The following is a 16,337-nucleotide window of genomic DNA, read 5'->3' on the forward strand; positions in this document are numbered from 1 at the left end:
CACCAATTCCAATTAAGGTTCCAGTGGGGACCTTTCTCCCTGTGTGTGCCTCTCCACCTCTGCTTCTTACTTGCTTTTCCCTCAACCTATCCTAAGGGAGTGCATGTATGTAGACATGTTAGTTTAGCTGCTATAGGCTTGGACTGTCGGGGGGGGGGGGGGGGGGGGGGGGGCACCTTACTCCGTCTTTCTGTCTGTTTGTACCTGTGTGCTCTCATGTTCCGATTAACCTAAGCTTCCCCCAAATCTCTTTTTTGTGTCTACATATACGCCGGGATCCTTAGTCGAGGCTAATCCTGTTGCTGTGGTCGTGTGTCCTGGATCCTCTATCCTAAGTACTAGATCTGAGTCCTGGACTTTCAATCAATCAATCAATCAATGTTTATTTATATAGCCCAATATCACAAATGTTACACTTTGAGTCGTGCTGAACCAGTCTCTGCTGTCCTGCCTGACTCTCATCATACTACTTCCCTGATGGCTCCCACAAGATTGCTGACATCCTCGTGGATTCATCTTCCTATTATACACACATGCATTTCCAAACATTTGGACTACCTATGTTGCAAATGTATTATCTTTTCGATTTACACACGGCATCTATTGCACGTCTGTCCGTCCTGGGAGGGATCCCTCCTCTGTTGCTCTCCTTGAGGTTTCTCCCATGTTTCCCTTTAAACTGTGGGTTTTCTCCGGAAGTTTTTCCTTGTACGATGTGAGGGTCAAAGGACAGAGGGTCTAAGGACAGAGGGTGTCGTATTGTCATACTGATATTCTGTACAAACTGTGAAGACCACTGAGACAAATGTAACATTTGTGATATTGGGCTATATAAATAAATTATTGATTGATTGATTATAACTCCTTATACTGTCGTGTAAATACATACACATTTGTTTATATACGTCACATGTATATATATATATATCAGGGGTGGGGAATCTCCGGCCCCCGGGACGTATACGGCCCGCGAGACCATTTGGTGTGGCCCTCGAGGTAATTTATAAACACACGCAAAAAATACCGCAAAAATAATGAAACATGTGAGTGCCTGTTTTTCCTGGCCAAGGTCAGGGTCCTTGAACACAACACAAGCCCAACGTGTCATCACGTGGTATATGTCTCGTCTGACAGGGGTGTAGTTCTGACGGAGAGCATCAGAACGCCGCTCCGCTCCGGCACTTCCAACAATTGCAGTACCGATAAGGAGCCGTACACATGCTGCAGTTTTTGCGTGGCTGTGTTTTAGTTGTAAGCCCAGTGGCGATCTATTCATCTGCAGTGCTTGAATTGGAATGAAAAAGGTGCCAGTACTCTAAAATCAGCAACTTTTTCAAGTCAATTTTATATATACAGCCCACAAACAAGAATGTGGCTACTATAATGCTGGTGGGTTTGTCTCTTTACTACTGTATATTTTAGAAAGGTTCACTGTACTTAACATTTTTTATGATAGGCAGCGGATATGGCTAAAGCTCAGTAAGGTCAATATTAACTGAAAATATAGCAATCAAAGTCTAGATCTTCTGCTGAAGACACATGAAGCAGAGACCTTTCAGGTGAGAGCCCCTCTGGTGGTGTTCAACATTAATGACAAGGAAACAAAGCTCTGGTCAGAAGCATTTTTTATAAAAAGCTTTAACAAAATTAAGTATTTCTGTACATTTTGAATGCAATCTAACTTTCCAACTCAGAAAACGAAAAACGAAAAAGTGCCAAAAGTCTTCTCACATGGCTGAGCTGCTTTGCAATATACTTCACCACTGAAGAATACACATATGTATAAAGTAAACTATGATGCAATCTAACTTTCCAACTCAGAAAAATGATAAAGAGCATGAACAAAGGACATGTAAAAACAAATGCAAAATGTGCACAATCTAAAATGAGAAACTGTAACTGCAAGTAACAAAGTCTGAGCCATGGTAAAGAGTTACATTGAACACCAAGCTGATCAGATAACTCCCTGGTTGGTCTGAAGTCCTTCTATCTCCAGGATCTGTACAAATCGGCACATTATGCCAAAAGTCTTCTCACTGGGTGAGCTGCTTTGCAATATACTTCACATTGTTAGAAAATGCTCCAGAAGGCCTTGGGGACATCAGTATCAGGGGCTGGAGCTGGACAGGCTCTTTCATCAGCACTTCTCCTTCCCTTTGCCAGCCAGGACCTCACATACTGTTCCGGATTGAACTGTCCTAGTGATGGTCCATTACATTTAATGAAAACCAGGCTGGACAGTCGGCTGACAGAGAGAGCATTCCTTTTTGCAGTAAGGATATCGTTCATGCAGCTGAATGCCCGCTCACACTCACTAGTGGAGACAGCGATGGTTCGGACTGCTTTCAGTAGAGGCTCCATGGCAGCAGGTGTACGGGATGCCCTGGTTTCCTTGTATTCGCGAAAGCCCTGAACAGTCTCTCTTCTGTCCACTTTCAGCACTTCGCACAAACGTAGCACCTCTACGTCCCCATACTGTACGTCTAACTCCTCTTCAGGCCAACTTCCAGGATGGATAACTTTCATGTCCTGGATTAGCTGATTGTCCCTGGCCTCCCGGCCATGTAATGGGATTTCTCTTGTGCTGACATGAGAGGAGGTTGTGGAAGTCATTCTGTGTCTCAGATTCTCTACCATACTGCGGAAAAACTGACCTGCATGAATCTGTACAAGCCTGCCATTCTCACGCAGGGCAACACCCTTGAAGGACTTCTCAGCTAGAGCTGTATGAACTGTAGTCATGTGTGGGCCAGGCATGGTGACCATGGATTCAAAAACTCGTATTTCTCGAGTTAAGAGCCTATCTGCTGTAGGCAGTGTCATCTCTCTTTTTTGGAGTTGCCGAGAGAGGTCGCTGAGCTCTGTGAGCGCATCGTACATCAGTCCCAGATTGCTGACAAACGTTGCAGATGTGAGCACATCATCCAGGCCCTTGTACTTTGCTCTGTCTCTGGAATCCCTGCTCGTGTCGTTTGCATCATTTGTGAAGTGATCATGAAGCACTCGGTAGTTTTCCCAGACTGCTCTGACGCTCCTTTCACTTGAAGCCACCCAGCGGATGGACAAAACACGCCCTATCACCAGGAGACGCTGTCCGACTGCTTGCGCACACTGCGCTAACTGCCTCTGATTTTTGGGGGAGGCATGGAACAAGGAATAGAGTTTGTCAAAAAAGATCTGGAAATGATTGAGCCCTGAGACCTCCTTGACCACATCCCCAACTGCCAGCTCTAGACGATGATTGGAGCAGTGCCACACAAACAGGCTTGGGAATTTACTACACAACTGGGTAGCAACGCCTGTTCTCTTCCCTAGCATGACTGAAGCCCCATCACATGCAAAAGAAACGAAACACTGACCTAAAAAGTCCTCGTTAAAATCTCTTCCAAGACACTTCATTAACGCCTTTGTGATGTCATCAGCCGTTGTTCCATCCAACTCGATCAGCTCCCAAAAAAACGTTTCGGGCTCAGCATCAGCTAATGCTGAGCGTAGACACACAACAAGCACAGTTTTACCACTAATAGTGGTAGATTCATCGACCAAAACACAGAGTTTTCTTTGGTTTTCTGTAATGTCTTTTGCCATTTTTTTCTTCAGCTCATGAGCTATGTGGTCGATGATTTCGCCACAGGTTTTATTGGAGTGTAAAACCCTGCCCACGTTCAGCCCATTCAGTTTCTGTACATTCAAATCAATTGGCATGTCTGTGAATGGCCGGCTATGTTTGCCAATTTTATATGCCGTTCGAAAAACTCTGATAGTGGTGTCTAATTCAGATGTATGCATAGACTGCACTTGATGTTGAATAGTTTCACGTGAAGCAGATGTAAGGATGTCAGCAGCTTTTACATGGGCTTGTGATTCTTTATGTTCTTTGATTTTTTTTCTCAGGCTAGCTTGTTGTTTGCCCTTGTCAACACCGAAATGAGACACTGCACACTCACCCCATTCAGTTGACAGTTTCAGTCCTTGTCCAGTGTGTATTCCCAAAGATTTGACATCTCTGCATATCCGACATCCTAGCTTCTTATCTTTAAGAAGGAGCCATGCATTGGTCTTGCAAAAATATTGCACCTGGTCCGTTGTCCAGCAGTCAGGTGCATCGCTTTGCCCGGTGTTGGTGGTGGCAGTTGCGCCAGCAGCAGCTAACGTTAGAGGCTCTGGAGGAGGCGGCGGAGCTAGTGCTAATGCTAATGCACTAGAACTTGGAGCAGGAGGATCAACCAAAGAAAGCTCCCCATCAGACACAATTTCCAACACAGGCACAGCATTCTCTGTATTTGAAGTTTCTTCCGGCGACAACAGCTGTCTTTTTGCACTTTTATTAATCCACGCTAACATTTTAGAAATGCTAATTTGTGACGTGACTTGCTTTCCTTCTCTCGGGGGCGTGCCTGCTCTGTTCTATCACTCTACATAGCCACCCACTGGGTGGGAGTTGCACTGCATAAACACAACACACGTGCATCTAGGTATGTAAATTGTAAAGCATTAAAACATGGTTTTACTAACAGTTTTCAGTATGTTGTTACTTCGGCATTATTATTATTATTATTATTATTATTTTGAAACGTGTATTACTATTAAATCACGGTCAAATAGGTTAATTTTGACATAGTCGTTTCCACCACAGTATTTACATGGAGAAGATAAGCCCCGCCCCCTCTCCAGCACGTTCTGTTTGAATGACAGGAGTAAACAGCTGACAGCCGCTGTGAAACTCCAGCGGTTAGAGCGATGAGAATGTCCGTTCGGCACCTCATGACGCATCTACTGAGTACCGGGCGGCTGTATATATATATATATGGATGTATAATAAGAACGGCGGGAGAGTGTTGAGTACTGGCACGGTGCATGAGTACCGGAGTACCGCCAGCATGCCGGTACTGAGCAAGAAGTGCCGGTACTCCATGGGTCAGAACCAGAAGTGCCGGTACTGCGTACCGGTGAGTACCGGCCCAATTCCAGCACTGTTCATCTGTCATACTGATCATACAGTCAATAACTTTGTTGTTATTAGCATCTGGTTAGCTAGCTATGCTAACGAATATAAGAAGCTTTTTCTACAACCAGTGAGGTAAAGGCACATCTTTATATGATCATTATAGTTATAAAATAAATAAGAGAATAAAGTAAACAGGTATAAAATACTATATGACAGTAAAAAAAAGTTGTGGAGAGTGATTTGTAAAATACCCATAAAGAAAAAGAAAATCTTCTTACAGTTCTGTTTCATCTGGGTGTTGAGAGATGTATCCATAGATCTCCTAATGTTGCTCTCAAAGTGCACCAGATTGATGCTTTTAACTTCAACATTTAAAAAAACAAATCTTCCCGCGGGAGCATGCCCCCCGGACCCCCCTAGAGGAGGTTAGGTCCCCCCCCCCCCCCACTTAAATCATGTTCACAGGAGTCTAAATACATTTGCACACATCTTGTGTCCATATCTTTCTGTTTGGGTGGTCATGCCACAACCGTGCACGTGCATGCATGCGTGAGTCATGGCAAGATATCTGGATTAAGAGGTTGCTTTTTCTTTGCACAGCATGAAAGAAAGGTGAAATGAGTGGGCTGTGATTTTAGTATTTTTAAGCAGAGGTCAATATTTTGTACGGCCCTCGGAGGATGTTGAAAACATTGAAATGGCCCTTAAGAGGAAAAAGGTTCCCCACCCCTGATCTATATAAAAGCAGGAATAACTCATAACTTGTTTTGCACTTCTGCTTCGATGCTAACTGCCTTTGGCGATCGGCCATATCGAAGTGCAATTGTAAGTGACGACATTGGCCCAAATCTTAGGGAAAAAATGACACTTTGACCCACTGACCTACATAACCACGGATCATTTACATATTGACAGAATGGCACTGCGGATATTAGCTCCCTCATGTGGTCAAAGTGTGATGTGAACACCTTCATGTTGTCAATCAATCAGTTTAGTTATAAATATACTAGGTCTATTTTCACCAAATGTATTCATAAGTGAGCATTGAGCACCTTGCATTTAATTGATAGCATTACTGTTTTCTCTCATTATTAATTGAGCTTGTATTCCATATATTTAGTGTGAAAGTGAAAATGTCATTTTATGCATCACAATGACTTCATACTTGTTGATGAGCATTAACAATATTTATTCAATTGGACATTTAAAATGTGCTATATTTATTATGATATAATGCTGCTATAACAACACAATATCAACTATTATTTTTGAAAGTATATAATTGTTGTGATTTATTCCCATTACTGTAGTGTTTTTTTTTCAATCAGATGTGAGAATTCCTTCTTCCCTAATGACATTTTAAATGCCACTGCTATCTTTGTAAAGGCACAGACTTTTGTATTATATGTATCTATTCCATGTGTGTATTTGTATAAATAAGTTCTACATAATTCATGATATTTATTCATTAATGTACTTATTGTTTCCATTGAAATAAAGCTTTTTCATTCAAATAAACGTGTATTTTCTTCAGTGACATATCTTTATGGATTTCCTTATGACTGTTGAGAGTCTGATTTTAAAAGTGGTTTAATATTTCTGAGTCTGACTCAAGCAACTTAAATGTTTGCTTTTGGGCAAAGTCTTGTGAACGTTGTGTACTGTGTCCTTTCATGCAAGTAATGTGGCACTCTACCCTGGTCCCTATATTTAGCTAAACAAATGAATCCCCATTATTGCATCTAATGATTCATATTTCACGACTCACTGTTACTGTAGCACTGACCACTTTATTGTATAAAGTGCATTCAATTGAAAACACCATTGTTACAGTTAAATTATGTACAATTATAAACACAATTATGTACATACAACTATTTACATATAATACATAGATAATTAACGCCTATAATATCAGAGAAATTAGAATATAACAATTGCACTGATTGCTCTGTGTGTTTTTTGTCACCAATATTATATTTTAGTTAGCACTGCCTCCACGGCTATGGTTATGACATGATAAGAACTGCTCTGTATTCCTAAAGTTTTACCTTTCTGGCAAAATATTGAATTGATTCAGTATAAATGATGGCAACAGCAACAACATAAACTAAGGTAAACACAGGTAAAAAAGCTGAAGTGGATACAAATCAGATGCATGAAACACATTCACTTTTGTAGATCCCAGGATTTATTTGTTATCAGCTAGTATGAATCAAATGTTAGGGTATCAATGACTTCTTGTAAACTAACATGTATTGTTATAAAAGTCAACAACAATGAGATCTCACTCATCTGCAGAAGAACAGGAATGATCCAGCTATTGAACTCAGTTGGATTCTTTGGGGCTGCTGCTACGTTTGTTCGGCCTGAAGCTGCTGAAGTGCTGTTTTATGTACAATTATGTACATAAAACTATTTACACTTTTTTTTTTTTTTACATTAATAGGCACACCGGAGTACTTTTCCCAGGAATAGTTCCGATAGTTCCTGGGATTTTGCATTCACACCAAAAAGATCTGGAACTATAACTTTTTTTTGCGAACCTTTTCACCCCTTTTTAGTCCCTGCTAGAGAGCAGGGACTTTCCTGGGGAGAAAAAGGTTCCAATTTCTGATGGGCTGGGCGAATTGCAAACCACGCCCCGTAAAACTCTGAAAGGTTTTTGTGAAGCCGCCATTTTCTTTGCTCGCATCAGCATTATTAGCATTAGCCCAGCGCACTAACGGAGAGAGACGAACTTATGGCAACACAAAATAAAACATGGGAGCGGTGGAGTGATGACCCAGCTAGCGGGGAACGTTCTCACAACTTTGGCTAACGTTACCTACAGGTTCTAATAATGTTTTAAAGAAACGTTTTAATCTGATGTTCAAATAACCTTTTTAGGATGTTTATTATTTCAAATAATATTCCTGTAAGGTTAACTAAGACATAACATTTTAACTGCAAAATTCAGAGGATGTTTTGAGGATGTTATTGAGGCCTGAGATGACAGAACGGTTTTTTATAAAACGTTCCTTTAATGTTGTTGGGGTAACACATTAAAGATGTTCTTTATAAAACGTTCCCTCAATGTTACATGATAACAAATGAGGAACATTTTCAAAGCAACATTCAGAAAAAAAATTCAGGATGTTATTGAGGCCTTTGATGACAACGTTTTTTATAAAACGTTCCTTTAATGTGATATGCTTACAAAGGTGGAACGTTTTGCCTGCAACATTCTGAGGATGTTTTTGGGACGCTTTAAAAAAACTATGGGCGGCTGTGGCATAGTGCGCTCATCTTCAGAACGGTCGAGCACCGGTTCAATTCCACCTTGACACCCACTGCAGTCAGAATGTCGCAGTGTCCTCGGGCAAGACACTTCACATAAAAGTGTCTAATAAGTAACATGTAATGTTCAATATGTATACCAACAAGTCAGTCTGGTCCAACCTCAACTGTTAGTTATTATGATATGCGATTGATCATTATGTCTATAAAATATCAAAACCTAGAAAAAAAGGTCCATCCCAGTTCATAAAAGTTGGCTGATATCTCAAATTGTTTTCTTTCCCAGAACCATATCAGTAAAAATAACAAAAAACAGTGATTTTCGGCTTTTCTGCACAAAAAAATAACTTTTCAAGCAATACAACATTTTTTTTTCTGTTGATACGTTTATGGATTATTCAAATAAATTGTTGCAGTCGGTGGGACTTGGCAATACATTTTATTCTCAGTTGACTCAGTATGTTTCATAATTTATCCTGTGGCCAATCCAATCCCTTTTTCTCTTTCAAAATAACAGTAGAGAGTGGAGCCAAAGTATTTTCTCTGTTCCTCCTCATTTTCTCAGTTCCTCCTCACATCTGCAGGTAGAGCTCTTTACAGGCTTCACTCTCAACACTTCCTGCTGGATGTCTGCTGATCTCTGTCTCGTTGTCCTCACATGTCTTTCTTCTGTTTTGTGGGTTACAAAGATCTAGCAGGGTCTTCGTCTTCTGATGTCTCTTCATCTCTTCCTTCTGTACCTCCTCACTTCCCCTCTTCCCCTCCTTCTTGCTCTGCTGGCCAATTAACAGAGATGTGGTAAGACTTCAGCTCCTCCTCAGAAACAAAGTCAGGGGCGCAGCTCATCAGGTCGTGACCCCGAAACGACTTGGGGAAGGCAATGACGTCACGGATGCTGTGAGCCCCGACCATAATGGAAACCAGTCGGTCCAAACCTAGAAAAGCATGGAGACAAGTTAATAAATGTTTCACAGATTTGACCTTTTAGCTTATGATTTGTGCATTTTTGTGCAGAGGGGTCTGCCTGCAGGCCTCCACTCTCAGGACAGTTCTGGTGTAGGCTCCACTGTCAGGACAACTCCACTCTCAGTAGAGGAAGTAACGATTCTGACGAACACGTTTTTTTTCCCCGCCCCCCGAAGGACTCGTCTGATGGAAGTTTTCAAATCACAATGGAGACTCATCACGGAGGTGATGAGTCCGCTCACCATGCACTTTGGGTCGGCCTTGGTCAAGCCCTTTTGACCCCCCCAGCCTGGTTCTCGTAAAAGTTGACTTAACAATTTTTCGCTCAAATGACACCATGGAGGAATGTAACTGGAGTTGACAGGGGACTTTGCCCGCTTCACACGAGTGCCTATTTTTTTCACTTTTCCCCGGTTTTATTAATTTTTCTTTTTTTGGCTATTTCACCCGGTTCCTTCTACCGGGGAAACTGCCCGGTCTCGGGTGTCCCCCCACGGCCTGTGTCCAGCCGTTTCCCCCCCCCCACTCATCCATATATTATAATATTAACAGATTTTGACAATTTTTGTTGCATTTTTCTCCTCTCCTCTCACTGATTGAATGGCAAACGCGACCCACCATCGGAGGGCCTCCACCGGCCCGGCCTAGTGCCGGTGCTCTGGCGGTCGGTTCCTCCGAACTGCGGGTTCGACTCTGAAGGCCGGGAGGGTGTGCTGCGTTGGGGTTGGGGACTTCCCCCACTCTGCGTGTCTCTTCCTTCCCGGGCCGGCCGATATGAAGCGTGACCAAGACGCACCGTCTGACTCAGGGGTCCCACCAAGAGTCCCGCAGCGGGGTGGAGGTTCCCGACTGGAACAAGATGTCGTTATTTATATATATAAATATATATATCTATACAGTGGGGCAAAAAAGTATTTAGTCAGCCACCAATTGTGCAAGTTATCCCACTTAAAAAGATGAGAGAGGCCTGTAATTTTCATCCTAGGTACACTTCAACTATGAGAGACAAAATGAGAAAAAAGAAAATCCAGAAAATCACATTGTCTGATTTTTAAAGAATTTATTTTCAAATTATGGTGGAAAATAAGTATTTAGTCAATAACAAAAGTTCATCTCAATACTTTGTTATATACCCTTTGTTGGCAATGACAGAGGTCAAACGTTTTCTGTAAGTCTTCACAAGGTTTTCACACACTGTTGCTGGTATTTTGGCCCATTCCTCCATGCAGATCTCCTCTAGAGCAGTGATGTTTTGGGGCTGTCGCTGGGCAACACGGACTTTCAACTCCCTCCAAAGATTTTCTATGGGGTTGAGATCTGGAGACTGGCTAGGCCACTCCAGGACCTTGAAATGCTTCTTACGAAGCCACTCCTTCGTTGCCCGGGCGGTGTGTTTGGGATCATTGTCATGCTGAAAGACCCAGCCACGTTTCATCTTCAATGCCCTTGCTGATGGAAGGAGGTTGTCACTCAAAATCTCACGATACATGGCCCCATTCATTCTTTCCTTTACACGGATCAGTCGTCCTGGTCCCTTTGCAGAAAAACAGCCCCAAAGCATGATGTTTCCACCCCCATGTTTCACAGTAGGTATGGTGTTCTTTGGATGCAACTCAGCATTCTTTCTCCTCCAAACACGTCTAGTTGAGTTTTTACCAAAAAGTTCTATTTTGGTTTCATCTGAACATATGACATTCTCCCAATCCTCTTCTGGATCATCTAAATGCTCTCTAGCAAACTTCAGACGGGCCTGGACATGTACTGGCTTAAGCAGGAGGACACGTCTGGCACTGCAGGATTTGAGTCCCTGGCGGCGTAGTGTGTTACTGATGGTAGCCTTTGTTACTTTGGTCCCAGCTCTCTGCAAGTCATTGACTAGGTCCCCCCGTGTATGGGCTCAGAACAGTCTCATAATACACACATGCACACAGAAGGATTCAAACTTGTATTTCCGGATCCACACTTGTGTTTTTCAATGCACACACAAATGTGTTCCGTTTCATATACATGTAAATAAAATCCAAATACAGAAAAAAGTTTTACATATGTATTTTTGATCCTCACTTATTAGTTTCCCGTTTAAATCCTCTTAACCTGCAAACACAAACAGCTTTCTGTGCACGGATCGCTTTGCATTCGTGTGTGGGTTTTTTGAGACTCCCCTGACGGTCAGCCGATTCGTACTTGTAATTTTTTCTATCTATAGCCAATCAGATGTCTCCTTCATTCTAAGCCAATCACATGAGCGCGCCCCCACGAGGGTAAGATTACTTCATATACGCATTTTGCGCAATCCGGTCAGCTCGCTAAACAGAGGGCGGCGCTTCAGGGGATCATGCAGAGCAGCGTGTCTCCATCAGACTCAGCAGCTGATCTGATCTCTCTCTTGCGTCCGGTTATACTTCACTCGCGTTTATGTCCATATCGATCAGATCCAGCTCTCCTAATCGGCCTTTATAGAGAGCACCGATCAAACTATTAAGAGTGAATATCGGCCGATAATGACCGGCGGGGCTCCCCCCGTTAACAGGTCACTGTGTAGCACTGGCTTCGTAGTGCACTGATCGATTAGGCTAAGCTAACCTGTAGCTGCTCCCTCCACACTCACAACAACTTCATACAGACATAAATAAAGCAGCTGTATTCGCCATACATACATACATTTAAAACGGTGTACACAAGCATTCATCAATGGTTTGGAAAGTGGCGCTGTACCTTAATAATATAAAGGCTTGTATTTGCGTGCATTTCCTGTTCGGAAAGTGGCGTTGTACTGAGAGTGGAGGGTGTCCTGAGATTAGCGCCTGCAGGCAGGCTCCATGGAGCTGTCAGCTCCGGACTGCGCAAAATGCGTACATGGAGCGCTACGTCATGAACGCAATAAATCTACCCTCGTGGGGGCGCGCTCATGTGATTGGCTTAGAATTGAGGAGACATCTGATTGGCTATAGATAGAAACAATTACAAGTACGAATCGGCTGACCGTCAGGGGAGTCTCAAAAAACCCACACACGAATGCACAGCGATCCGTGCACAGAAAGCGGGTTGTGTTTGCAGGTTCAGAGGTTTTAAACGGAAAACAAATATGTGAGGATCAAAGATACATATGTAAAACTTTTTTCTGTATTTGGATTTTATTTACATGTATATGAAACGGAACACATTTGTGTGTGCATTGAAAAACACAAGTGTGGATCCGGAAATACAAGTTTGAATCCTTTTGCGGATCATGAAATACAAGTGTGAATCCTTCTGTGCGCATGTGTGTATTATGAGACTGTTCTGAGCCCATACCCGTGTGGTTCTGGGATTTTTGCTCACTGTTCTTGAGTGTGAAGCGGCTGGGATGAGGATCAGCACCTCCAAATCTGAGGCCATGGTTCTCAGCAGGAAACCGATGGACTGTCCACTCCAGGTAGGGAATGAGTCCTTACCCCAAGTGAAGGAGTTCAAGTATCTCTGGGTCTTGTTCTCGAGTGAGGGAACAATGGAGCGTGAGATGGGCCGGAGAATCGGAGCAGCGGGAGCGGTACTGCAGTCGCTTTACCGCACCGTTGTGACGAAAAGGGAGCTGAGCCAGAAGGCAAAGCTCTCGGTCTTCCGGGCCATTTTCGTTCCTACCCTCACCTATGGTCATGAAGGATGGGTCATGACCGAAAGAACGAGATCGCGGATACAAGCGGCCGAGATGGGTTTTCTCCGCAGGGTGGCTGGTGTCTCCCTTAGGGATAAGGTGAGAAGTTCGGTCATCAGGGAGGGACTCGGAGTTGAGCCGCTCCTCCTTCGCGTCGAAAGGAGCCAGTTGAGGTGGTTCGGGCACCTAGTTAGGATGCCACCTGGGCGCCTACCTAGGGAGGTGTTCCAGGCACGTCCAGCTGGGAAGAGACCAAGGGGTAGACCTAGGACCAGGTGGAGGGATTATATCTCTTCGCTGGCCTGGGAGCGCCTTGGGATCCCCCAGTCAGAGCTGGTTGATGTCGCCAGGGAAAAGAAAGTTTGGGGCTCTCTGCTGGAACTGCTACCCCCGCGACCCGACCACGGATAAGCGGGAGAAGATGGATGGATGGATGGATGTTCTTGTGATCATTTTGACCCCACGGGGTGAGATCTTGCGTGGAGCCCCAGATCGAGGGAGATTATCAGTGGTCTTGTATGTCTTCCATTTTCTAATAATTGCTCCCACAGTTGAGTTCTTCACACCAAGCTGCTTACCTATTGCAGATTCAGTCTTCCCAGTCTGGTGCAGGTCTACAATTTTGTTTCTGGTGTCCTTTGACAGCTCTTTGGTCTTGGCCATAGTGGAGTTTGGAGTGTGACTGTTTGAGGTTGTGGACAGGTGTCTTTTATACTGATAACGAGTTCAAGCAGGTGCCATTAATACAGTTAACAAGTGGAGGACAGAGGAGGCTCTTAAAGAAGAAGTTACAGGTCTGTGAGAGCCAGAAATCTTGTTTGTTTGTAGGTGACCAAATACTTATTTTACCGAGGAATTTACCAATTCATTCATTAAAAATCCTACAATGTGATTTCCTGGATTCTTTCCCCCCATTCTGTCTCTCATAGTTGAAGTGTACCTAGGATGAAAATTACAGGCCTCTCTCATCTTTTTAAGTGGGAGAACTTGCACAATTGGTGGCTGACTAAATACTTTTTTGCCCCACTGTATATATATATATATATATACACATATATATATATACATACATATATATATATACACATATATATATACATACATATACACATATATATATATATATATATATATTAGGGGTGTAACGGTTCACAAACATTTCGGTTCGGTACGTACCTCGGTTTTTTGGTCACGGTTCGGTTCGGTACGTTTTCGGTACAGCAGAATTTTTTTTCACAAAATAAAAACATATATATATATTATTTCTGTGAATAATGTATTCACTCAAACAAATACAAAATATAATAAAATAAACATTAAGGTGCAGCATTTCGATGAACTGAAATCATCTGTATTTGAACTTTACTGTAGGCTACTAGTACTCACAAAACATAAACTATTAGTTTTGGGTTTTTTATTTTTTATTAAACTGTGAATCTTCACTAAAAAAAATATAAAATAAAATAAACATTAAGGTGCAGCTTTTCGATTCACTGAAATAATCTGTATTTGAACTGTAACCTACTGTACTAGTTCCTAAGCAGCCAGCTTGACATTAGGACTTGCTTGTCATTGTATTTTCATGTTTTTTTAAAGAAAAATTAACTTGTCCACATTGCTTGCCGAAAGGGCAGATCTGCTGGCACTAACAAAGTCTCCTGCTGTGGAGAACACCCTCTCGCTAGGGACAGAGGCAGCAGATACAGCCAGGTAGCGCTTTGCTAACATGGCAACATAAGGATATTTGGTGTTTGTAACAGCTTTGGCTCGGTCTGAACTCTCTGCGAGTGGTGGAGGCTTACATGCTAGCGGGAGTTGGGTTTGCACTTCAGTCTTTTTTTCTTTTGGTACCGGTGATATTCACGTTCGGGTGATGCCTTTTCAAGAGTGTGCTAGTTTGATGTATTGCCAGCCGCGTAACCAATTTTAGTTGAACAATGCCGACAAACAGCTTTGGTTCGGTCCACCTGTCTTTGTCCTTCATCCTTGTACGTAACTGCGAAACCAAAATGTTCTCAAACCGGAGACTTCAATGATGCTGGAGGATTTTCGAGCTCAACTTTATCTGCGTTCGGCATTAATTTTCGACAGTTCCTCAAATTACTGACTACATTTGAACGCATCCCTCTGACCAGCTCTCATAGTATGCCTCTCATCCAATTAAATGACTTGCTCGCTCTATGACGCGTTGAACCCAATGTGAGCAAATTACTCTGAATGCTGCGACGCAGCACCTGAGATTACTTCCAAAAAGTTGTTCACGTTCTCAATTTTTTACGTTTAACGTTATATTCGTTCGGTACACTTCGGTACACACCTGTACCGAACCGAAGGGCCCGTACCGAATAATTTCGGTACGGGTACGTGTACCGTTACACCCCTAATATATATACATACATATGTATATAATAAGTGTCAGTACGATTTTATTTTGTATTTGTATGCATTTCCTGTTCGGAAAGTGGCACTTTACTGATAGTGGCGATTTTATTTTGAAATGATTAGCTCCCATGATTTTGTGTTAGGGCTGCAATAAACGACTAATTTGATAATCGATTAATGAAACGATTAATCGACTATTCGGACTATTACTGTATGCCTTGCACAATTTCTCAAACGCTCTTATTTAGCCATCAACTTTTAGATGTAGCTTGAGGTTGTTTTAGGCATGTGGAAACTAGCAATTAAGACAATAAAGATGAATACTTGATTCAAAAATACATATATTATTAAATTAACTAAACACATTTTGAACAAAACTAACATTGCTTTTTATTTAAATTAAATAAATAATATTTCACATCAAAAGAAACAACAATGTTTTAACAAATCGTATTAAATAATGTGATGACAGAACTGTAAACAGAATAGCTGAAACTTTAACAAACTAAATAACTCAGTTTCCTCTAATCATTAACCCATGTTTGTATCATGTAGTTAACTCCGTGTGTTGCTGCGAGCATACATAACACCTGACGTGGAAACGTTACTCGTGGATGGGGCTACAGAGCTGCTAGAAAGACAGTGGAACCCGGTGCATTCCTCCGTCTGGATGTGGAGCACTTTTGATAAATGTTTAGACAAATTGCTCGTGTTACCGCCCTTACATGCTAAACTCTTATTGCACTTTGGTAACATCAAGACGGGTAAAGTTTAACCACACCTCGGAGCGCGTTCTCTTCGTCATCTCCGCAGTGTGTTGCTGCATGTAGCAGCCGCGTGTGTGTAAACCGCCCCGCCCCCTCGCACACAGAAAGATCTCTCTTCTGGATTGGAAAGATCGAAAATACATCATAGACGCATTTGTTTGTCTTTTTGCATTTTAGAAACGAGTTGGCGACACTAAGACTGCGATATAATGCTTATGTAGCAATAATACATGACATATATTTTTTAAATGTCTCCAGTACCGATAAAAAAGACCGATAACGTTGGAGCTTAACGGCGCGTAAAACACACTTGATGACGTCACCAACGAATCGACGACTGAATTAGTTGGCAACTAATTTG

General features: G+C 42.4%; 1 protein-coding gene across 3 annotated transcripts in view; it reads right to left on the minus strand.

Moving 5' to 3' along the window:
* Positions 1-8,593: 8,593 nt before the first annotated feature.
* Positions 8,594-16,337, minus strand: part of dars2 (aspartyl-tRNA synthetase 2, mitochondrial) — a 48,295-nt gene continuing 40,551 nt past the window's right edge. For all 3 annotated transcript variants that reach the window (XM_034219971.1, XM_034219965.1, XM_034219959.1), the window contains exon 17: positions 8,594-9,162. In XM_034219971.1, coding sequence (XP_034075862.1) covers positions 8,972-9,162 — 191 coding nt within the window. In that variant the 3' untranslated portion in view covers positions 8,594-8,971. The remainder of the gene's footprint in view (positions 9,163-16,337) is intronic.

The sequence above is a fragment of the Gymnodraco acuticeps genome, unplaced genomic scaffold (assembly GCF_902827175.1).
Source record: "Gymnodraco acuticeps unplaced genomic scaffold, fGymAcu1.1, whole genome shotgun sequence".
Lineage (NCBI taxonomy): Eukaryota > Metazoa > Chordata > Actinopteri > Perciformes > Bathydraconidae > Gymnodraco > Gymnodraco acuticeps.